Source organism: Schistocerca americana, chromosome 4 (assembly GCF_021461395.2).
Source record: "Schistocerca americana isolate TAMUIC-IGC-003095 chromosome 4, iqSchAmer2.1, whole genome shotgun sequence".
Lineage (NCBI taxonomy): Eukaryota > Metazoa > Arthropoda > Insecta > Orthoptera > Acrididae > Schistocerca > Schistocerca americana.
The window spans coordinates 469578464-469598146 of NC_060122.1; the positions used below are offsets into that span (position 1 = coordinate 469578464).

At 38.0% G+C, this 19683-nt stretch overlaps 1 protein-coding gene across 1 annotated transcript in view; it reads left to right on the plus strand.

Annotated features, from left to right (window-relative positions):
- Positions 1-19683, plus strand: part of LOC124613550 (E3 ubiquitin-protein ligase MYCBP2-like) — a gene marked incomplete at its 5' end in the record, with an annotated part of 333858 nt that overhangs the window by 106952 nt on the left and 207223 nt on the right. Inside the window, 2 exons of the mRNA XM_047142262.1 lie at positions 9624-9868; positions 15202-15444. Coding sequence (XP_046998218.1) covers positions 9624-9868; positions 15202-15444 — 488 coding nt within the window. The remainder of the gene's footprint in view (positions 1-9623; positions 9869-15201; positions 15445-19683) is intronic.

Here is a 19683-nt window from a genome sequence, read left to right on the forward strand (position 1 = left end):
TACATCCAGCAGAAAAGGATGTTAAAGAGTGGCAATCTGGCAACACTGTAACCACATGTATGGTAACTACCTCTGTCAGCACATATTAGTCAGGTTGTACAGTTGGTGCTGTGGCTAGAGCAGTGTGCAGGAGGTCGATGGTTCGATCTTGGGTTGAGGCATATGTTTTTTATTTGGTAAAAGTAGTCCAGGTGGTGAGGCATCTGTCATCTTAATCATCAACAGTGATTGCACTTACATACTACAGTCGTAGAAATGGGAGATCGGTCAGCTTTGAAAGAAGCCCTTTTCACATCGTAGGCGTGAATTTATTCACTCCGCTTCATCTACTAGATGCAAAGCCTGTTTTCCTTGCTCGCTACTCCAATGGTCCCATAGATTAGTACCAACTATTATTCTTGCCTCGTTCAGGTCCATTACATTTCATCAGGGCCATACGTTACCAGTAGACTAGCAATGTGCTTCGTCCAAGCTTAGGTACTACTTGTATGTGTTATCACCAAGGTCCAACTAATTATGTCTTTCTACATTGAGTCTGGTAACCGCATGCTGTTTAATACATATCTCAAGGCATTATTATTATTATTATTATTATTATTATTATTCTGTCAATGAGATTGTGGAAACACCACATCTATTACTGTTAGGGAAAAAGTGTGATTCAAAACTAAACATTTCACAATTAGTGGTGTTGGGATGAATCATGCAGTACAATATCTGTCAGAGGGATAATATGAATTAGGTGGAACAGTGTGACGTGTTTATACCATAAGCACTGTCCATCAGACATGGACTAGTTGTGATCAGAGTACATCTACACCTACATCTACATTTATACTCCGCAAGCCACCTAACGGTGTGTGGCGGAGGGCACTTTACATGCCACTGTCATTACCTCCCTTTCCTGTTCCAGTCGCATATGGTTCGCGGGAAGAATGACTGCCGGAAAGCCTCCGTGCGTGCTCGAATCTATCTAATTTTACATTTGTGATCTCCTCGGGAGGTATAAGTAAGGGGAAGCAATATATTCGATACCTCATCCAGATACGCACCCTCTCGAAACCTGGACAGCAAGCTACACCATGATGCAGAGCGCCTCTCTTGCACTTGCAGAGTCTGCCACTTGAGTTTGCTAAACATCTCCGTAATGCTATCACGCTTACTAAATTACCCTGTGACGAAACGCGCCTCTCTTCTTTGGATCTTCTCTATCTCCTCCGTCAACCCGATCTGGTACGGATCCCACACTGATGAGCAATACTCAAGTATAAGTTGAACGAGTGTTTCGTAAGCCACTTCCTTTGTTGATGGACTACATTTTCTAAGGACTCCCCCAATGAATCTCAACCTGGTGCCTGCCTTACCAACAAGTAATTTTATATGATCATTCCACTTCAAATCGTTCCATACTCATACTGCCAGATGTTTTACAGAAGTAACTGCTACCAGTGTTTGTTCCGCTATCATATAATCACACAATAAAGGATCCTTCTTTCTATGTATTCGCAATACATTACATTTGTCTATGTTAAGGGTCAGTTGCCACTCCCTGCACCAAGTGCCTATCCACTGCAGATCTTCCTGCATTTCGCTGCAATTTTCTAACGCTGCAACTTCTCTGTATACTCCAGCATCATCTGCAAAAAGCCGCATGGAACTTCCAACACTATCTACTAGGTCATTTATATATATTGTGAAAAGCAATGGCCCCATAACACTCCCCTGTGGCATGCCAGAGGTTACTCTAACGTCTGTAGACGTCTCTTCATTGAGGACAACATGCTGTGTTCTGTTTGCTTAAAACTCTTCAATCCAGCCACATAGCTGGTCTGATACTCCATAGGCGCTTACTTTGTTTATCAGGCTACAGTGTGCCCGTGACAGACTCCAATGGACATGTGTGCACATTTAGAATTTTCTCATTGTAAACCACTAAACCAGTGTGGCAGACATACAGGATACGCTGGGCTGGTGTTGCCACTCATGAATATGCAGCTAGATACCCTCATTGATGCCATCCGCATAAAAATGTGTTACGTCATCTGGAGCTGCGCCTTTGGGTATCAGGTTCTCTTCTTCCAGCATCATGTGACAGAGGTCGTCCACGCACTTGCCATACTCCAGCTACTGAGGAAGTTATTCTGGAGGTCATACACCAAGAACCTCAGTGAAGTACACATAGCGTGGCGAGGCAGTTGTGTGTCTCGCAGCACACGGTTGTTAATGTGCTGCACGAACATGAACTACATCCTGCACATTGCCATCAGCGGATGCAATTCTGTGAATGGTTCCAACAACAACAGGAAGCCAATGATGATTTCGTGAACACCGTAATATGGTCAGATGAAGCAGCATTCACCTGTGAGGGTGTCTTCAATATGCACAATGCCCACTATTGGTGTGACATTAACTCGCACGTCTTACGCGACCGTGGACATCAAGTTCGCTTTGGTATCAGCGTCTGGGCCTGAATATTGGGCGACATGTTGGGCCTCTACATATTGCCTGATTGCTTGACTGCATGAAGGTATCATGTGTTCCTCTCAAACTATCTGCCTGATGTCCGCCCGTGGTAGCTGAGTGGTCAGCACAATGGAATGTCATGCCTAACGGCCCGGGTTCAATTCCCGGCTGGGTCGGAGATTTTCTCCGCTCAGGGACTGGGTGTTGTGTTGTCCTTATCATCATCATTTCATCCCCATCGACATGCAAGTTGCCAAAGTGGCGTCAACTCGAAAGACTTGCACCAGTCGAACGGTCTCCCCAACGGGGAGCCCTAGACATGCGATATTTCCATCTGCCTGATACACTGGAAGATGTTCCACTACATGTTCGGCTGAGGATGTGGTTCCAACATGAATGTGCACCTCCATACTCTGGAATTAATGTGCGACAGTATTTGGACAGAACATTTCTAGGGAAATGGCTCAGACGTGGAGGTCCAGTTGTATGGACACCTGAAGGAGCACGTGTACTCTACTCTGCCGAAGAATGTGGAATAATTGGTAGCACATGTTCATGCTGTTCTTGTTAGTGTGGAAGCAGCTTTGCTGCGAAGGGTCCAGAGCTGTATGATCCAGCGGGTTGCTCAGTATTTGAACATGCAGGGAGGTCATTTTAAGTATCTGTTAATCTGAGGACAACATATTCTGTTGTGAAGGTCATGCAGTCATTAATATGGATGTTATTATTTTCACTGGTTGCTAATGTGCAACATGTGAGTGCTCATATTACATGTAGTGTAAATGACAAGTAGATGTTGTGTTACTGTAGTACGCTGTCATGTTTAGCATCTCGAAATTGATATTGTTTTTATAGTTATTCTGTCCTATGATGGGTCATTTGTTTCGACTGTCTATTTCTTATTTGTCTAACCATGTATTTGTTATGTTCAGCATTACAGAATGTTGTAAATAGGGGACATATGGCACCTAAGAAGCAGTGTATATTACAGTATGAAATGTCAGAACGAAATTAGCAAATAAAAAAAATGCACGGCAACCCCCACCTCCTGCATGGTAACTCAAAACTCTATCCACTGCACCAAATGTACAGCACAACTAATATGTGCTGACAGAGGTAGTTACCATACATGTGGCTTCAGTGTTGCAAGATTGCCACTATTTAACATCCTTTTTCTGCCAGATGTACTCGCCAGTTGAAATTTTGTGAGAGAGATTTTTTTTATCACTGGCTTATGAGGAGTCACACTGCAAAGCCCGAGTGCGTGAATTTTGCTTCACCTTCTATGTGAGTGCTTGTTGACAACCCATGTTGTCCTCCAAACAGTATCATTGCTACTTGCTCCTGATCATTATTTGTAACATCAATAATTTAGAAGAGAGACACTTCTGTTCTACTTTCAGGTAAGTACAGTTAAGCATTTGAAATTGACCTGCTGGCCGATAACTGTAAAGTATTCACAGTTAAGCATTTTAAATTGACCAGCTGGTCAATAACTGTAACGTATTCAATATGTTTGCAAGCATTTGCACATAGAGATAATTCACAGTTCCCTGTTACAGAGCATTGCTCTCTAACACGTTTGGTTGCTGCCATCCATAGTTATAACTTACTTCACTCCATTTTACTGATATCGTGCTTTGCTTATCTCTTTTATTCTGTTTTGTTTTACTCCATAATCTGTTGTGCTGTTTAGTAATTCCCCTGCTGTCACTGTAGTGTTCCCATAGCTTTCTGTTTATTTTCTGTCAAACTGTATCAGAGCCCTATTTTTCCAAATTTGCTTGTTTGCTTATCTACATTTTGTGTGATACAAATAAATGTGATATTATTTGGCAGTTACAAGGATTCCCTTACACTTCCACACAACATTTACATCAATTGCACAAGTTGTTGAAAGAATGATGGAAGCTCTTTGTGTACCTCCTTCTGTCTGTTGGCCACAGCACTCTGTATGTTCTCAGTGTTCATGAAATGTTTCCCTTTTAAAGCACATTTAATTTTTGGATATAGAAAAATGTCTTCGGGTGTCACATCAGGTGAACAGGTTTAGTGTTCCTGCATACAGGTCTATTTTGATGCTAAAAACTGTTTCATGGGTAACCAGTGAATTGTCATGCAGGAGAATCCAATTCTTTTCTGTGGAACAGATGCATCCTGTCCTGTCATTATCCAGTCACTGTCGTACCATAAGGGAGAAATTCACAATGGATGACTCTAGAAGCATAAAAACAAAACACTTACCATTGTCTTGATGTGTAATTTCTGCAAACTTAGTTTCCTCTGCCTTTGTGACGGTGACTGTTACATGCCATTCCATACTCTGACGTTTTCTCTCTTGGTGAAACTGGAAACACCAAGTTTCATCTCCATTTACAGTTCATTTGAAAAGATTAGGATCATCATTGTCTACGGCTTTGGAGTTGGTGCTCTTCTGTCAACAAATCTGGCACAAATCAGGAGCAAATCTTTGTCCTGTGCAATCTTTTCTAAAATCGAACTTGCTGTTTCCTTACCATCACCAAGTTTCACAGGAAGCATTCTGGTGGTAATTCACCTATAATCGGCAGGAATTTCTTGGCTTTTTCAACTTTTTCATCTACTCAAGCAGATGCAGGATGTCTGATATATGGTCTGTCTTCAAAGGATTTTGTTCCATTCCTAATTTACAATAAAATTTTATCTCAGCTTTTTAATCCATGTTGATATGTTTGACTTCTACCACTTGAACAGTGTTACTTTCATGGCAGCTGTTCACGCACTGGCTGAGTCATTGACACAATTGAAGCATCTGTATGTTCAGCACAATCTAGTGGGTTAAATGGTAACTACATTTGGTGCATTTCTTGAAAGTGTTTCTGGAAGAACATTAGTTTTATTTCTTACTTACCACATTGTGTAGTTGATGTGATTCATATTTTGTAACAGACAGACTCACAATATTGTCTGTAGCTTTTGTTTTCAAATTTTATATAGAGTTTATGTAATTTTAAAACACTTACAAAATCAGATTAAAAAATATAATATAAACCGATCAGGTTTCTAATTAATGCAGTACCTTGAGATAATTTGGGAATGGGGTGGAGGGGGGATGGGGGGGGGGGGGGGGAGGGGGCAGGGAGTGCAAACTGAAATAGGAAAGATATAGCTTTTGATACTAGTCATCAGATGATTGGAGAGTCATAAGAATATTAACAATAGTCAGTAGAGAAGTACAGTGTCCAGAGAACCTGCACACGTGTGTTAAAGAGGAACTGAAAGCAAGGAAATAAGATAGGAAAGTTACAGAATTTGGAGGGGGAACGATAAATTAATTGAAGCAAAGCAGAACTGTTAGCAGTTATGTTATTAAAAATTTAATAGGCCATATTTGGAAACTTTAATAATTAGATGCAGCAGTTTAAAGAAAGAAACAACTAGTGAAGAATAAGCGAAGTGAATGTTAACAGATGAAGGATAAGAATAGTAACTCTCCCTGTACAGCGAACTGATGCATCACCACATAAACAAAATGACATTAGGTAATGATGGGAAAGATGAAAACAGAAAGCGAGTTTTATACAAGCACATCCAGAGTGTAAACCAATATATTTTTCTGAATAGTGAAGTCACATTCCAACTTAATATTTTATTTCTTAATGGTGTTTCCTAGAAAATATGTGATGTAAGGTTATTCAAAGAAATGAAAGAGAGAGAATAGTGTGTTCTCTAGGTAAAAGTCGGAATACAGTATGGAGAAGCCTATATTTGCCCTCTGTACTTTAATGGAGTCTCCACTTACAACTAAACTTAAGTGAAACTGACAAGCAGAAACATGTACTTGTATAGTGTGTGAGTGTTGTTTGTGTAATCTTGGCATAATAAAAATTAGAGAAAAGCTAAGATGATGGTTTTAATGCATCAGGTGCTCTATAGAGTAACCTCCTATTTCAGTACAACACAGAGATTGCTCATACATCCATGTAAAACTGTCAGAAAGTCCTTCTTAGGGATGTCATTTAACTCATGCATTGTGTTGGCTTGATGTCGGTTATATTGTCAAAGCATTGATTTAGAGATATTTCTCCATTGTGATTTGTGACATATCAACGACCACCTGTCCATACTTAATGCTGCCTACTCACAACTTATTGGTTGAATGCACATCTGTTGTTTACAGTTGTTAGTTCAAGCTGCTACTGTAGTTACTGCACTGAGGTCACTTATATGTCAGGAATAAAGTCAGTCTCGATCCTTCTTGAATGGATGGTGTGTTTTCCCTTTCACAGTGGTTTTGTATCACTAAGTTAGTGAATGACACTGAGCTACAGAATATGAAATGAGATTTTGATAATTCCCTGCATGTGGTTTCCCAAAAGAAGTAGTCAGAATTTTTCATGTCAGATTCTCATTTACTTAAGCATCATAATGTAAGGTGAAATCAGAGCCTAACAGGTTGATAGATTAGGTATGATAGATTACTGTTAACACTTGCAAGAGAGAGAGAGAGAGAGAGGGAGAGAGACTGGAGGGGGGGGGGGGAGGAGACCAGTAGACAGTATTAGGGAAGGGTGGAATGGGTGGTAGTTGAGAAAAGTGAGAATTAATGAATATCCTCCTGAAAGGACATTACAAACTCAATAAGATAAATTAAATTTAGAAAACAGTCAGTCATTTTACTTTATGTGCGCAAATCTTCTGGCGTCAGCATGCATGCGCATAAATACCTAAATCAGAAATTTTAGGATGAAAGCAGTAAAGTAAAATGATTAAAGGCAGCTCCCCACCTGTAGTTGATGGTGCACAGTCACACCATAGAAATAATATCTCTTTTTACAAGTCAATGCCGTCACGTGAACAACCAACAAAAACCCATACCCATCCATGGCAGCTAAAAATTACTGCATTAAGAGCAAGGCATTTTCAATGCTTGCATTTAGGTTGCTAAATGGAACTACTTTATGTATTTTATAAAAAAAAAATATTATTATTTCTCAAAGATGTTTGTAAAAGGCCATGAAACCATCATTCTCAGTCTTTTCTGGTTCTTATATAACCATCTTCTAATGAAATATTTGAATCAGTCCGAGAATTCATCCATTTTTCATTTTTAACTGCTGAAAGAAGAACCCATACATTGTTCTACTATTTGTTTGTACTTTTGTTCACTTATTGTTCTGTTGAATTTTTTGCAGGATATTTTTAATTTTTGAATTGTAACTAAAAATAATTATTGCTTTGAAATTATGAGATTACATCATCACTGATACATATCTTAAGTTATTCTGTTTTATTATGGGCAAAATTCCCATTTTTTTCCATGCATAGCAATCAGTATGCTAAATAATATATAGGACAGCTATTACACATATGTACCTATGTACATGAGAATAGATCACTACTCACCACTTATAGAAGGGACTGAGTATTTAACAGGCATCTAGAAAAGATGGAAAATTACCATTGTCATGAGTGTTTTGTTAGCTGTGACAGATTTTTGAGTTCTAGCACTCTCTTCCAGTACATTTACTCCTTAATGGTTTTTGTTGCTGACAAAGAAAATCAGTTTAAGCTGTACTGTGACCCCACATACAAAAATAATTTTTATGGTGACTTGCCTCCTTGTTTTGTATACACTCTCAGAGTGTTAAAAATATTCCATGTTTTAAGGGTTAGTAGCATTGATCAAAACAAGATACAAATGTCCAGTAATTATATACCTACATCAAGAGCTATGATCACTTGTTCATCTTCGCTACTCGGAAGATACATCTCTTCTACTGCAAGCTCTTTGCTATCACAAGTGACCTACAGAATGCAGTAAGTAAATGATGACAGATTCCACTACTATTGTCCGTGATACAGCCTATAATAAACATCTGTTACTGTTCTTATTGTAAACCATATTCATAGTTCTGGGTAAGCGCAGTGCAGAAATTAGTTATAATGGAACCAGTGAAATGCTTTTACACTGCAGTTTAGCAACGAACTTCAGTGGAAGAGGCATGTTTTCACAGTAGTGAAGATGAACTAGTGATCTTAGAGCCCATTCGAATGGATACTTCTGTGTTATTTTGGTCCATACTACCACCTCTCAAAATATGGAGCACTTTTTTTAACACTGTTTATACACTGCCGTGAAGGTATTCAACGAACTGTATCTAACATGAAATAAGAGGTTGGAAGTCCTAACCAATTCAAATATTGAAAAGTTATGTGAACTTTGCAGCAAGTAACTGTCCTCATTGTAAAGCTGCATGACAAGTAGTAATGTGTTGTACACAGGATTATGTATTTACAGATGTTGGTAATTATTTTCTTTGAAAAACACTAATGTTATTGAGTAAATATTAAGGTGAAACAGCAGCTACTTAACACAACTGAGGTAGCAACTGCTTTATTCACGCTAATTACTTGGTTAAATGTGTATGGTATAAGTGCGAATAATATTAAGCTGTGTGGTGATAGGTTATTATTAATACAGTGTACAGATTAAGTTTGTGTGGTATGCTTGTCTATTATTAATGCATCAGTCTACCTTGACTTGTTCTACAGTCTTAAAGGTTCTCCTTCTTACTGGTGTCTATGAAACCCAGTGAATGAATGAAAGAATGTATGAATAAAGAAGGTCTACAGAGTTAGCAGTAATATATCCTCATATACAAATTTTGTTCCAGTCTGAAATTTCCTTTAATGCAGGTTATATTAGTATTTCATGTGCAAAGGTTACAGATAAACCATAGTCACTGACCAATATTTTTTTGCAGTTTGAACTGAACAGGTGCAGGCTAGGAAGTACAGGATGTTCATACAGAGTGAATGTCTTCAGAATCTTTGATATATTACTTCTTCCTGTATGGTGCATTTCACATGAAACTTTGAAAATAGAACTGTATAGTTGTTTTCCAGACAACTCATAATATTAAAAAGTTATATGGTATTCATTATAATGACTTGAGTGTTTTAGGTTGTGTCTTAACTCATTGACTGTGTTTTTGGTTGTAGCTTAACTCATTGACTGTGTTTTAGGTTTTAGCTTAACTCACTGACTTGCCTTCAACGTTATTCATTATTATGTACCTGCGGTGAAACATATGTAAATATAAATGATCAGAGGCTGATATAAATTCTTGACAGATACCTACAGTACTTATTAATTATTATATGTTGTATTGGTACAGCATCAGGGATCACAGCAGAGTCCCAATCACATCGTCGAGGCTCAACACAGAGTGACACAAGTGCTCTGGTTAGCAGTCTCACAAGAGACCTGTCACAATCACCAAGTGGAGCTACAACAACTGCAGGCACTGGAACAGGCACAGGAACCCGTGATCTCTCACCGAGTCCATCAGGCAGCTCTTTACACACACGCTCTGAAGGCAGCCCAAACAGCACACCTGGTACACCAAGAAGAAATGAGCAGGTCAGTAGTATACTTATCCTCTGTTTGCCAATATAATAAATTGTACTCTATTTTTACCATTGTCATTCCTTTGGTAAAACTTGCTGAATGAATCATCTTGAGCAGCTGTAGTTTTAGTACTCACAGTTTTCTTTGTATTGCATAAAATATTATATTGAATGATAGGGCAGATTTTTCCAAACGACAGATTATTTAAGCTCATCTGGATATTTTTTCAGGAATAATAATAGATACAGAATACAGTACCATGTTTTTATTACTGTTTCTAACTCTTAATGGACTTGGGTTAGAATAAATAATTTTCGGGGGGAAGTTGGATGAATAAATAGATATTTCTTGTAAGAGTCTTGTGATAATATTGTGTGTGACTCTATGTAGAAACATTTTATATTTATTGCAAATGAAAAAGAAAGGAAGAAAACACCACAACACAGTGAAAAAGGAATTAAAGAGAGGTGTAAGTTTCAGATAAGTGTGGTTCAAGACTGAGATGCAAGCTGTGAACAGAGTATAATAAATTATGTTCGAGAATAACAAATAATGTTCAAGTTGTATGTAATTCAGACACCACAAAGCTAATAACTGTTGTAAAAATGCATGTCAAAGAAACAAAGGCAAATGACTGACCTGAGAACTGCATCTAAAATTAGAAGAAGATTATAACAGACCAGAGATTAATAATTTTGAGACAGTGATGTTTTGTTCTTGTTATTGTATTCTTCAGTCTGAAGATTGGTTTCATGTCACACTGTACACTGTTCTATCCTCTGCCAGCCTCTTTAACTCTGCATAACTATTGAAACATCCAATGAAAAATCCAGTTTGGAATTTAATAATATAATGAAAAGGACAGTTGCTACCATATGGCAGATGCTGATCGCAGATTAGCACAACAGTATTATAAATAAGCAGGTCAGTAGTATACTTATCCTCAGTGACTCAGTACCACTCAGGACTGGAGCAATTGAATTACATTCTCTGCCAGGATTTTGGCTACCTCTTGTTGTGCGAAATGTCCTACCCACTATCCTTCCAACCCTTCCCACAGTGATATTCCACCACTTACCAAACCTACGCAATATCCTCGTCTATCCCTGCACTATCCCTGCTCCCAACCCTTTGCCTCATAACTCATATCCCTGTAATATACCTAGAGGCAAGACCTGTCCCATACATCCTCCCAGCACCACCTACTCCAGTCTGGTCACAAACATTGCCTATCCCATCAAAAGCAGGGCTACCTGTGAAACAACTCAAGTGACCTACAAGCTGAGCCGCAACCACTGTGCTGCATTCTATGTAGGCATGACAACCAACCAGCTGTCTGTCAGTATGAATGGGCAGTGGCAAACTGTGGGCAAGAAACAACTGGACCACTGTGTTGCTGAGCACACCATCCAACAAGACATCCTTCATTTAAATGACTGCTTCGCGCCCCGTGCCATCTGGATCCTTCCCACCAACACCAGGATTTCTGAACTGTACATTTGGGGACTCTCCCTGAAACATACCCTACGTTCACCCAACCGTCCTAGCCTCAATCTTCGTTAGCCATTGTCCTTACCCATCTAGCCCCTTCTCTGTTCCCATTTCAGCACTACACAACCCTCTATCCCACCAACACACCCAGTCTTTGTACTTCTCTTCTTTTCTGCTACCTTCCCTCTCTCCCCCACCCTCCGTCTAACCTACTGATTGCATCTAGCTGCCCTACTCTCCATCTCATCCCTGCATGTTCCCACAGCAGTTTCTAACAAAGGCCTTGTCGGCCGAAAGCTCACTTTCAGACAATTTTTTTTAAATTCTTTTTAATATATTTTTTAATTTTTTTGTTTATTTATTTATTTTTTTAATCTGCGACTCAGCATCTCCGCTGTATGGTAAGTAGCAACTATCCTTTTTATAATACTGAAACCTACATCCATGTAAACCTGCCCACTACAGTCAAGTCTTGGTCTCCCTCTGTAGCTTTTACCCCCCACATCCATCTATTACCAAGTTGATGATTCCTTGATGCCTCAGATGTGTCCTGTCAACTGGTCACTCCCTTAGTTAAGTTGTGTCCTAAATTTGTTTCTCCCCTACCCCAGTTCGATTCAGCACCTCTTTTCTAGTTATCCCCTCTACCCATCTAATCTACAGCATTGAGCTCTAAATTTCAGAACTTGTTTTGTAGTTAGACAGAAGAGTACAAAGAATTGTTCAGAAATTTCATAGTAAGTAAGGGAAAGACAACCAGTCATCTATAGTGAACTGATGTGTGCAGCATAGAAATATGTAACAGAAAACAGGATTCACACTAGCTTTCGAGCTTTTGCTCTTTTTCTACTAATAGTACAAGCATTCAGACACACAATCGCAGACACCTAAATGCACAGTTCCGTGACCATGGGCCACTTTATTTAGCAGCAATGTTAGTCCCTCCTCTGTTATTGTGTTCACATGACAGTTCATTAATTGGAATGATATGTGAAGTGTATTACACTGAAAATTATTGAAAATGCATTTTTAAATGGTGAGTGATAATTGTAATAAATAGTAGATCTTATTCCTTTTTTGCTGTCATTAGGCTTTAGCTCATTAAAAATCACAAGAATAAGTCATTTTCATTAAAAGTTCTTTCTTCATTGCCCTGCTGATTCATCACTTCAGAATAGGTACAGTTGTAGTGCCACAGTGGAAAAACTGCCCTTAAGGCCCCACAGTGAACATGAGAGAATAAACTTTGGCTTTTGGCTAGCAGTAGTTCTGCTGCTACCAGTCAGCAGGAGCCGAGTGCACAACTTGTTAAATGGCTTGTCTGCTCAGAGGTTTTGTTGCAAACCATTGCATTATGTCCTTGCATAAGGGAATAATGATTATTAAGGTGGCCCAAGAGGTCAGTCAGTAAAATACTGATATCAAAGACATTAGTTAGTAATGAAATAGGGAATTAAAGCTATGATCTGTCATGGTATTAATGTATGTGCTGCACTCACTCAATTATAGTGTGCTTCATTCATAAAAGATTACTTTGCTATGATTGATGATTCTACAAAGTCTACACACAATGGTATATCGGTAGATGGAGTCTGAAGTAGTTCTACCAGTGCAGTTGCAGGCAAAGAAACAGTTTATTGTATCACAGTCATTTTAAGTTGCTCTGTTATAACATTCCGACAACTTAAAAAGTGTGAGTGTGGATCTGGGTTCTATCGGCTTATTCCCCCAAACCACCTACCACTTCTTCACAAGATGACTTACTTGGAATTTGCAGTCACTCTTCTTTACTGAATAGCCGGCTTCTGGAAACCCTCCATCGAATAATGCTAGGTACAGGTATATTTAGACTCTTTCTACTTGTGAAATAAGTAGACATACAAACTTCACTTTTTGTCAGCTAATGATGTATTTGACCTCCATACACAATAAACATTTCACTTTCCACGTGAATATGTAACTTCCTGCAAGTCTCTCATATAGCTGGACGTTAGAAACAAATTGAGTTACAGTTAAAAGAAAGTTGGCTTGGATACTGTGACCTTTCTTAACATGAATCATAAAATGAATCTTGCCTCTACCAAGGTTGCATCAAGAGTCTACAGGAGTACTTTTTCAACTGTTCTTGTTTTAGTAACAATAGTGAATGACACAATAAGCACAGAGCTGCATATAAATTCCATGGTTCTTTCGTACACACTCACTAAAATATCTGTGAATTGCCCGACAAGTACTTGTCGGTGTTGTCCAACCGCCGTGTCTACTTTCTTCCTGTAACTGATGTTAAACCTGCACACACAAACATGTGATGTGCAGTAGGTAGGATTCTACCATCCCACACTTATATCCAGAATATCGTGTGTTCGAGACAGTAGAAGGCTGAGTGGTTCTAGAATTAACACAGAAATTCTCGAATCACTGCACTGTGTTCACAGTTTAAGTTCTCAGCTCTCAAAATGATACACTGAAAACTAACTTCTGAATAACTTTCCTATCTCAGAATTCAAATACATGTGGTCTCCAGGCCGTTTATCCCACCTTATTAGCATTGCTATCACCAGCAAAAGGCCACAATCTCTGCCTTGCATGCTCTACTCTTTGAGTTTTTTCACGTGATACACTACTCTAGTCAAATTAGTATCCCTATATACCTGACCATAATTCGCTTACAAATATTTTTTTTTGTATTGTTCAAATACTGTAGCCAAATGCAATACACAGTTCTTTACACAACTATTATTATCACATATTATTATATTTTCTTGTCACAATTATTTTTCCTAACACTGCACAAACCAGAACAGTAGTTGCTTGTCAAAACAACTACTTTATTCCTTCTTGCCCATTTCGCGTTAAACTTTTTCGAATTCGCCTACAGTTATTAATACATGAATTTTAAGCACGCAGTTTCTCTCTTGTCCCTCCTTGCTTTACCCACCTGAGCTCCGCAGCAGACTACATCGCCAGTGCCATCAAGGCTTACAAACAGATTTTACCCTCATTGGTGAACGATGAACTGTGTAAGCTAAAAAAATATAATATTCCTATTACTTTTTAGAGTAACTTTGGTAGTAAATAATTCTCTGTTTTAACATGCATTGTTTTTATCATCTCTGGCCTTTCATTCTCACTTTCCTTTTTAAACATACTGTAGAGTGTTAAGTAACTCTGTCAATATGAATCTTCTACTGTGTGATTCTGTTTGCTGAATTACAGTGTTTGAAAAATATGATATTCTCAAAAGCCTAGTTCCTTGTATATTTGAAAATGGTGTTCGATTAAAGGGATATAACCTTGAAGCAATTCTACAGTAATAGCAATATTATCACTGAAGTAACACTCAAACTGCATGCACCAATAATGCTGCCATTTATTTTATCATCATCATCATCATATGTCCTTCTGATACCTTATCTGAGTTTAGGCATATAAGTGAGTTCTTTAATATTGGTAAGACAGTATCAATGAACACAAAATTTAGACCCTAAAGTAATCTCAGATTAAAGTAGTAATTGTACTGCTGTAAAGCACACAAAAATATTTACTTTCCTCAAGAATTTTTTATTCTGTGGTTATTAAAATGTAATAACCATTTGATAAAGCATCAGACTTTAAGGACCTATGGCTGAATAGTGGTGCTTCAGTTGACCTCTCATTAGGACTTAGTTTAAACATTGTACTAATGCCTATACTGAGATGAATGAATAGAGAAGTTTTACTTTTAATATATATTGAATTAAATATATTGTATTAACCACTATCAATTAGTGTTAGCCCAAAATTGGTGAAAAAAACTATAATAACCTTATTTTCAAATCTGTACTTATTAAAGCTAAAAAATGTTATTGTTTCAGGATTCTCTGTGTTCCACACCAAACCCTAGGGCCATGACCCAGACAGGCACTCAAACAAGTCCAGATAGTGGCAGTGGAAGTGGCAGTGCACCTAGTAGCATCAAAAGCCACTTTACCATTGGTGCCAGTGGTCGTTCTTCAAAGGAGGAACGCCTTTCTCCCAAACTTTCACGCAAAGACCGCAATTCTGTTAGCAGCAAGAGCCGGAGTAGTAAACGTGCAATGTCACCCGCTCCATCACAGGTAGAATTTACTAAAATGTTGTGGCTTGAGATCTGATACAAATGAAATAAAAGTGAGGCAACTATAAATCATACACACAAGGGATAAAATTAAAGTATGAAATATCATGTAAATTCTATGAATGTTTAATATCAGGCAATTAAAAACTAAGAAATGAAACCTACTAACAATAGAGCAAATGTGAGACCTTACTAACTATAGAGCAATACTTGAGACCTGGGAATGTAAATGTTCTGCACTACTTATATGTTATGTCAGTATATATTATTTTGAAATGCAAATGTTTTTGAAAAAGAGGTCAACATAACATCAGTTTCTATCATAGTAATTGGAAAATTAATCAACATATTTTGAATAAGTTTCCCTTTTTAAATTTTTGTATTTAATCTTCACTCCCCTTTCCACTCCCTGCCCCCTTTTCCTTACCTCATACTATTATGATGATTGAATTTGAACCAACTTCAACATGGTTTGTGTTTTAATGTGTAAGATTTACACTGGAAATCACACAGACTAAATGGTCTAATTCTGTTCCATGCAGTTTAGCTGGGATAAACAGGCAAAGCAATAAAATAATAGACCAAGAGTGAGCAGGAGGAGCTAGTGTCAAAGTGTGTGTGTGTGTGTGTGTGTGTGTGTGTGTGTGTGTGTGTGTGTGTGTCTAATGTTGACGAAGGCCTTAATGGCTGAAAGCTTTAATGTGAGAATCTTTTTGTTGTGCTTATCTGCAACTCAGAATCTCCACTATATGGTGAGTGGTTACTTTTGTTACATTCCATCCTCGAGTTTCCATTGTAATTACAGATGTTTACTTTTATTCGTTCTGCCTTTCCTGGCATTTTAACTCATTAATTGGACCTGCCTACAAGTTGCAAATCATTATAAAATCATGAGATAATTGCTTATGCAGCTGTGCATGAGATAATTTTAGTGTAATTTAACCACATGGCCTGTACTGGTTTGTTATGGAGGGTGTTGAAAAACATGAATAACTTCTGTAGTGGAAACCACATCTTGACATTTTATAAGTCAGCTTTTTGATGAGATACTAGCTAATTATCTGACATTGGATGATTAGTTACTTATTGCAATCTTATTAGATAGGAAGATGAATGAAATCTGCTGATAGCCTAAAAATAATGTAATTTTATTCACACATTTTTAAAACAAATACAAATTACAAAATGAAATCTTTCATGAATGTCGTATAATATTAATCTAACACAAAACTTGCTGATAAAGCACCTCCCCATCATTTGCCTCTCCTCCCACTTGTATAAAAATGCTGAAATTTAAATATTGTTTTAAATTTTTAAAATTAAAAAAGTTTAACAATCAGGTCATAGTACTTAGCCAAGGAATATTGTACCTATAAAACCTTGATCTCCACCTACTGCACCGCCACCTGACGTTGAAATTACTTACAAGCTAATCCAGCCCCAGTATTAAAAAAAAATTTGGGATATTAATTTTGTTTTAGGATTTAAACAGAAACATACATAGAAGCTGCATTTATTGTCACACATTTATTACTAAAACTTATAATTAGTTATTCAATTTTTAATAAAAAATATTTACGAATATTTACTTCAAAGCTTTAATATTTACAAAATCTTTAACACATTAATTTCAATTCATCGTAAAAGAAGGACCCAATTAAAAAAGAAGTCCCAAGTGTTCAGAAGTCTGTCGCACACTCATATAAAGGATCTGTTGCCCTTTTTATGTATTGAAATAAAATTAGTACTACAGTAGCTTGGGGAACAAATTACTAATTAGTTTAGTGATGTATCATGCTGTCAATTTTCTGCATCCAGTGGAGGTGACATATCAAATGAGTCCAGTGTTTTCAACACAAAATCAAATAGAAGTAATGTACGAGTAGGACTAATAACAAATAAGAAACTAGATGTGCAGATGAACTACCATGAACAGTATAGTGAAAGCATTACTGTAACCAAGGTAGACATAAAGCCACGAACCTACATAATATACTAGCTTCATATGTTATGGGGAAATTGAAAAATAATAAAAAGTATGCTGAGACAAAAGAAATTATTCAATACGTTAAGAAGAACAAAAATGTAACAATGGTGGGGGATTGGAATTTGGAAGTAAGAAGAGGAAGAGTAGTAAAAATAATAGGAGAAGAGGGACTGTACCAAAGGCATGGAAGGGACAGCCAACTGGTAGAATTACAATTTAATCATGGCTAACACTTGGTTTAAGAATAGTGAAAGAAGGTTGTGCACATGGAAGAGACCTGGAGACTCCAGAAGATTTATATTGATTATATAATGGCAAGACAGAGCTTTATAAACCAGATTTTAAACTGCAAAACATTTCCAGAAGCAGATGTGGTCTGTGACCATAATGTGTTCATTATGAACTGCAGATTAAACCAGAAGACGTTGCAGAAAGGTAGGAAATTAAGGAGAAGGGGCCTGAACAGATTGAGAGAACCAGTGGTTGCTGGCGGTTGCTGAGGGTTTCAAATGGAGCTTTTGGCAACATTTGACTGAAACAGAGGAAAGTAATGCAGCAGAAGATGACTTTGAAAGAAGAAACAGTATTGGCAGCAGAGGAACAACTTGGCCTAAACACAAGGACCAGTATGAGTCGTGGGTAACACAACAGGTATTGAACTTAATTTCCAAAAGGAGAAAATAGAAAGATGTAGCAAATGAGGCAGGCAAAATGGACTATAAAAAAATTAGAATGACAGGTAGTTCAAAATAGCACAGGAGGCATGGCTAGAGGAGAAATGCAAAGCTACAGAAGCTTGCATAACTGTGAAAATATAGATCCCACCTATAGGAAAATTAAAGGAATCTTTGGAGGAGGGGAAAGCTATTGTTTGAAGATCAATAGCTTTGGTGGCAAGCCAGAATGAAGCAATTGAGGAGAAGACTGACAAGTGGAATATGTGAAAGGGCTATGTTAAGGAAAGAAACTTGAGGACAATGTTAGGGAAAGGTAAGAATAATTAGATGAAGAGGAGCTGGAAGATGTGATACTGTAAGAAGAATTTGATAGAGTAGTGAAAGTCTTAAGTCAAAAGAAGAGACCTGGAGTAGAAAATGTTCCCTCACAATTATTGAAATCTTTTGAGAGAACTAGCCATGACAAAGCTATTATCCCTGGTATGCAATATATAAGAGATTGGCAAAATACCCTCAGACTTCTATAAGAATGTAATAATCCAAATTCCAAAGAAGAGTACGCAAAAGAACTTGCCCCCCTTCTAACAGCCGTGTACGCAAGTCTCTAGAGGAACGGAGGGTTCCAAATGATTGGAAAAGAGCACAGATAGTCCCAGTCTTCAAGAAGGGTCGTCGAGCAGATGCGCAAAACTATAGACCTATATCTCTTACGTCGATCTCTTGTAGAATTTTAGAACATGTTTTTTGCTCGCGTATTATGTCATTTCTGGAAACCCAGAATCTACTATGTAGGAATCAACATGGATTCCGGAAACAGCGATCGTGTGAGACCCAACTTGCCTTATTTGTTCATGAGACCCAGAAAATATTAGATACAGGCTCCCAGGTAGATGCTATTTTTCTTGACTTCCGGAAGGCGTTCGATACAGTTCCGCACTGTCGCCTGATAAACAAAGTAAGAGCCTACGGAATATCAGACCAGCTGTGTGGCTGGATTGAAGAGTTTTTAGCAAACAGAACACAGCATGTTGTTATCAATGGAGAGACGTCTACAGACGTTAAAGTAACCTCTGGCGTGCCACAGGGGAGTGTTATGGGACCATTGCTTTTCACAATATATATAAATGACTTAGTAGATAGTGTTGGAAGTTCCATGCGGATTTTCGCGGATGATGCTGTAGTATACAGAGAAGTTCCAGCATTAGAAAATTGTAGCGAAATGCAGGAAGATCTGCAGCGGATAGGCACTTGGTGCAGGGTGTGGCAAATGACCCTTAACATAGACAAATGTAATGTATTGCGAATACATAGAAAGAAGGATCCTTTATTGTATGATTATATGATAGCGGAACAAACACTGGTAGCAGTTACTTCTGTAAAATATCTGGGAGTATGCGTGCGGAGCAATTTGAAGTGGAATGATCATATAAAATTAATTGTTGGTAAGGCGGGTACCAGGTTGAGATTCATTGGGAGAGTGCTTTGAAAATGTAGTCCATCAACAAAGGAGGTGGCTTACAAAACACTCGTTCAACCTATACTTGAGTATTGCTCATCAGTGTGGGATCCGTACCAG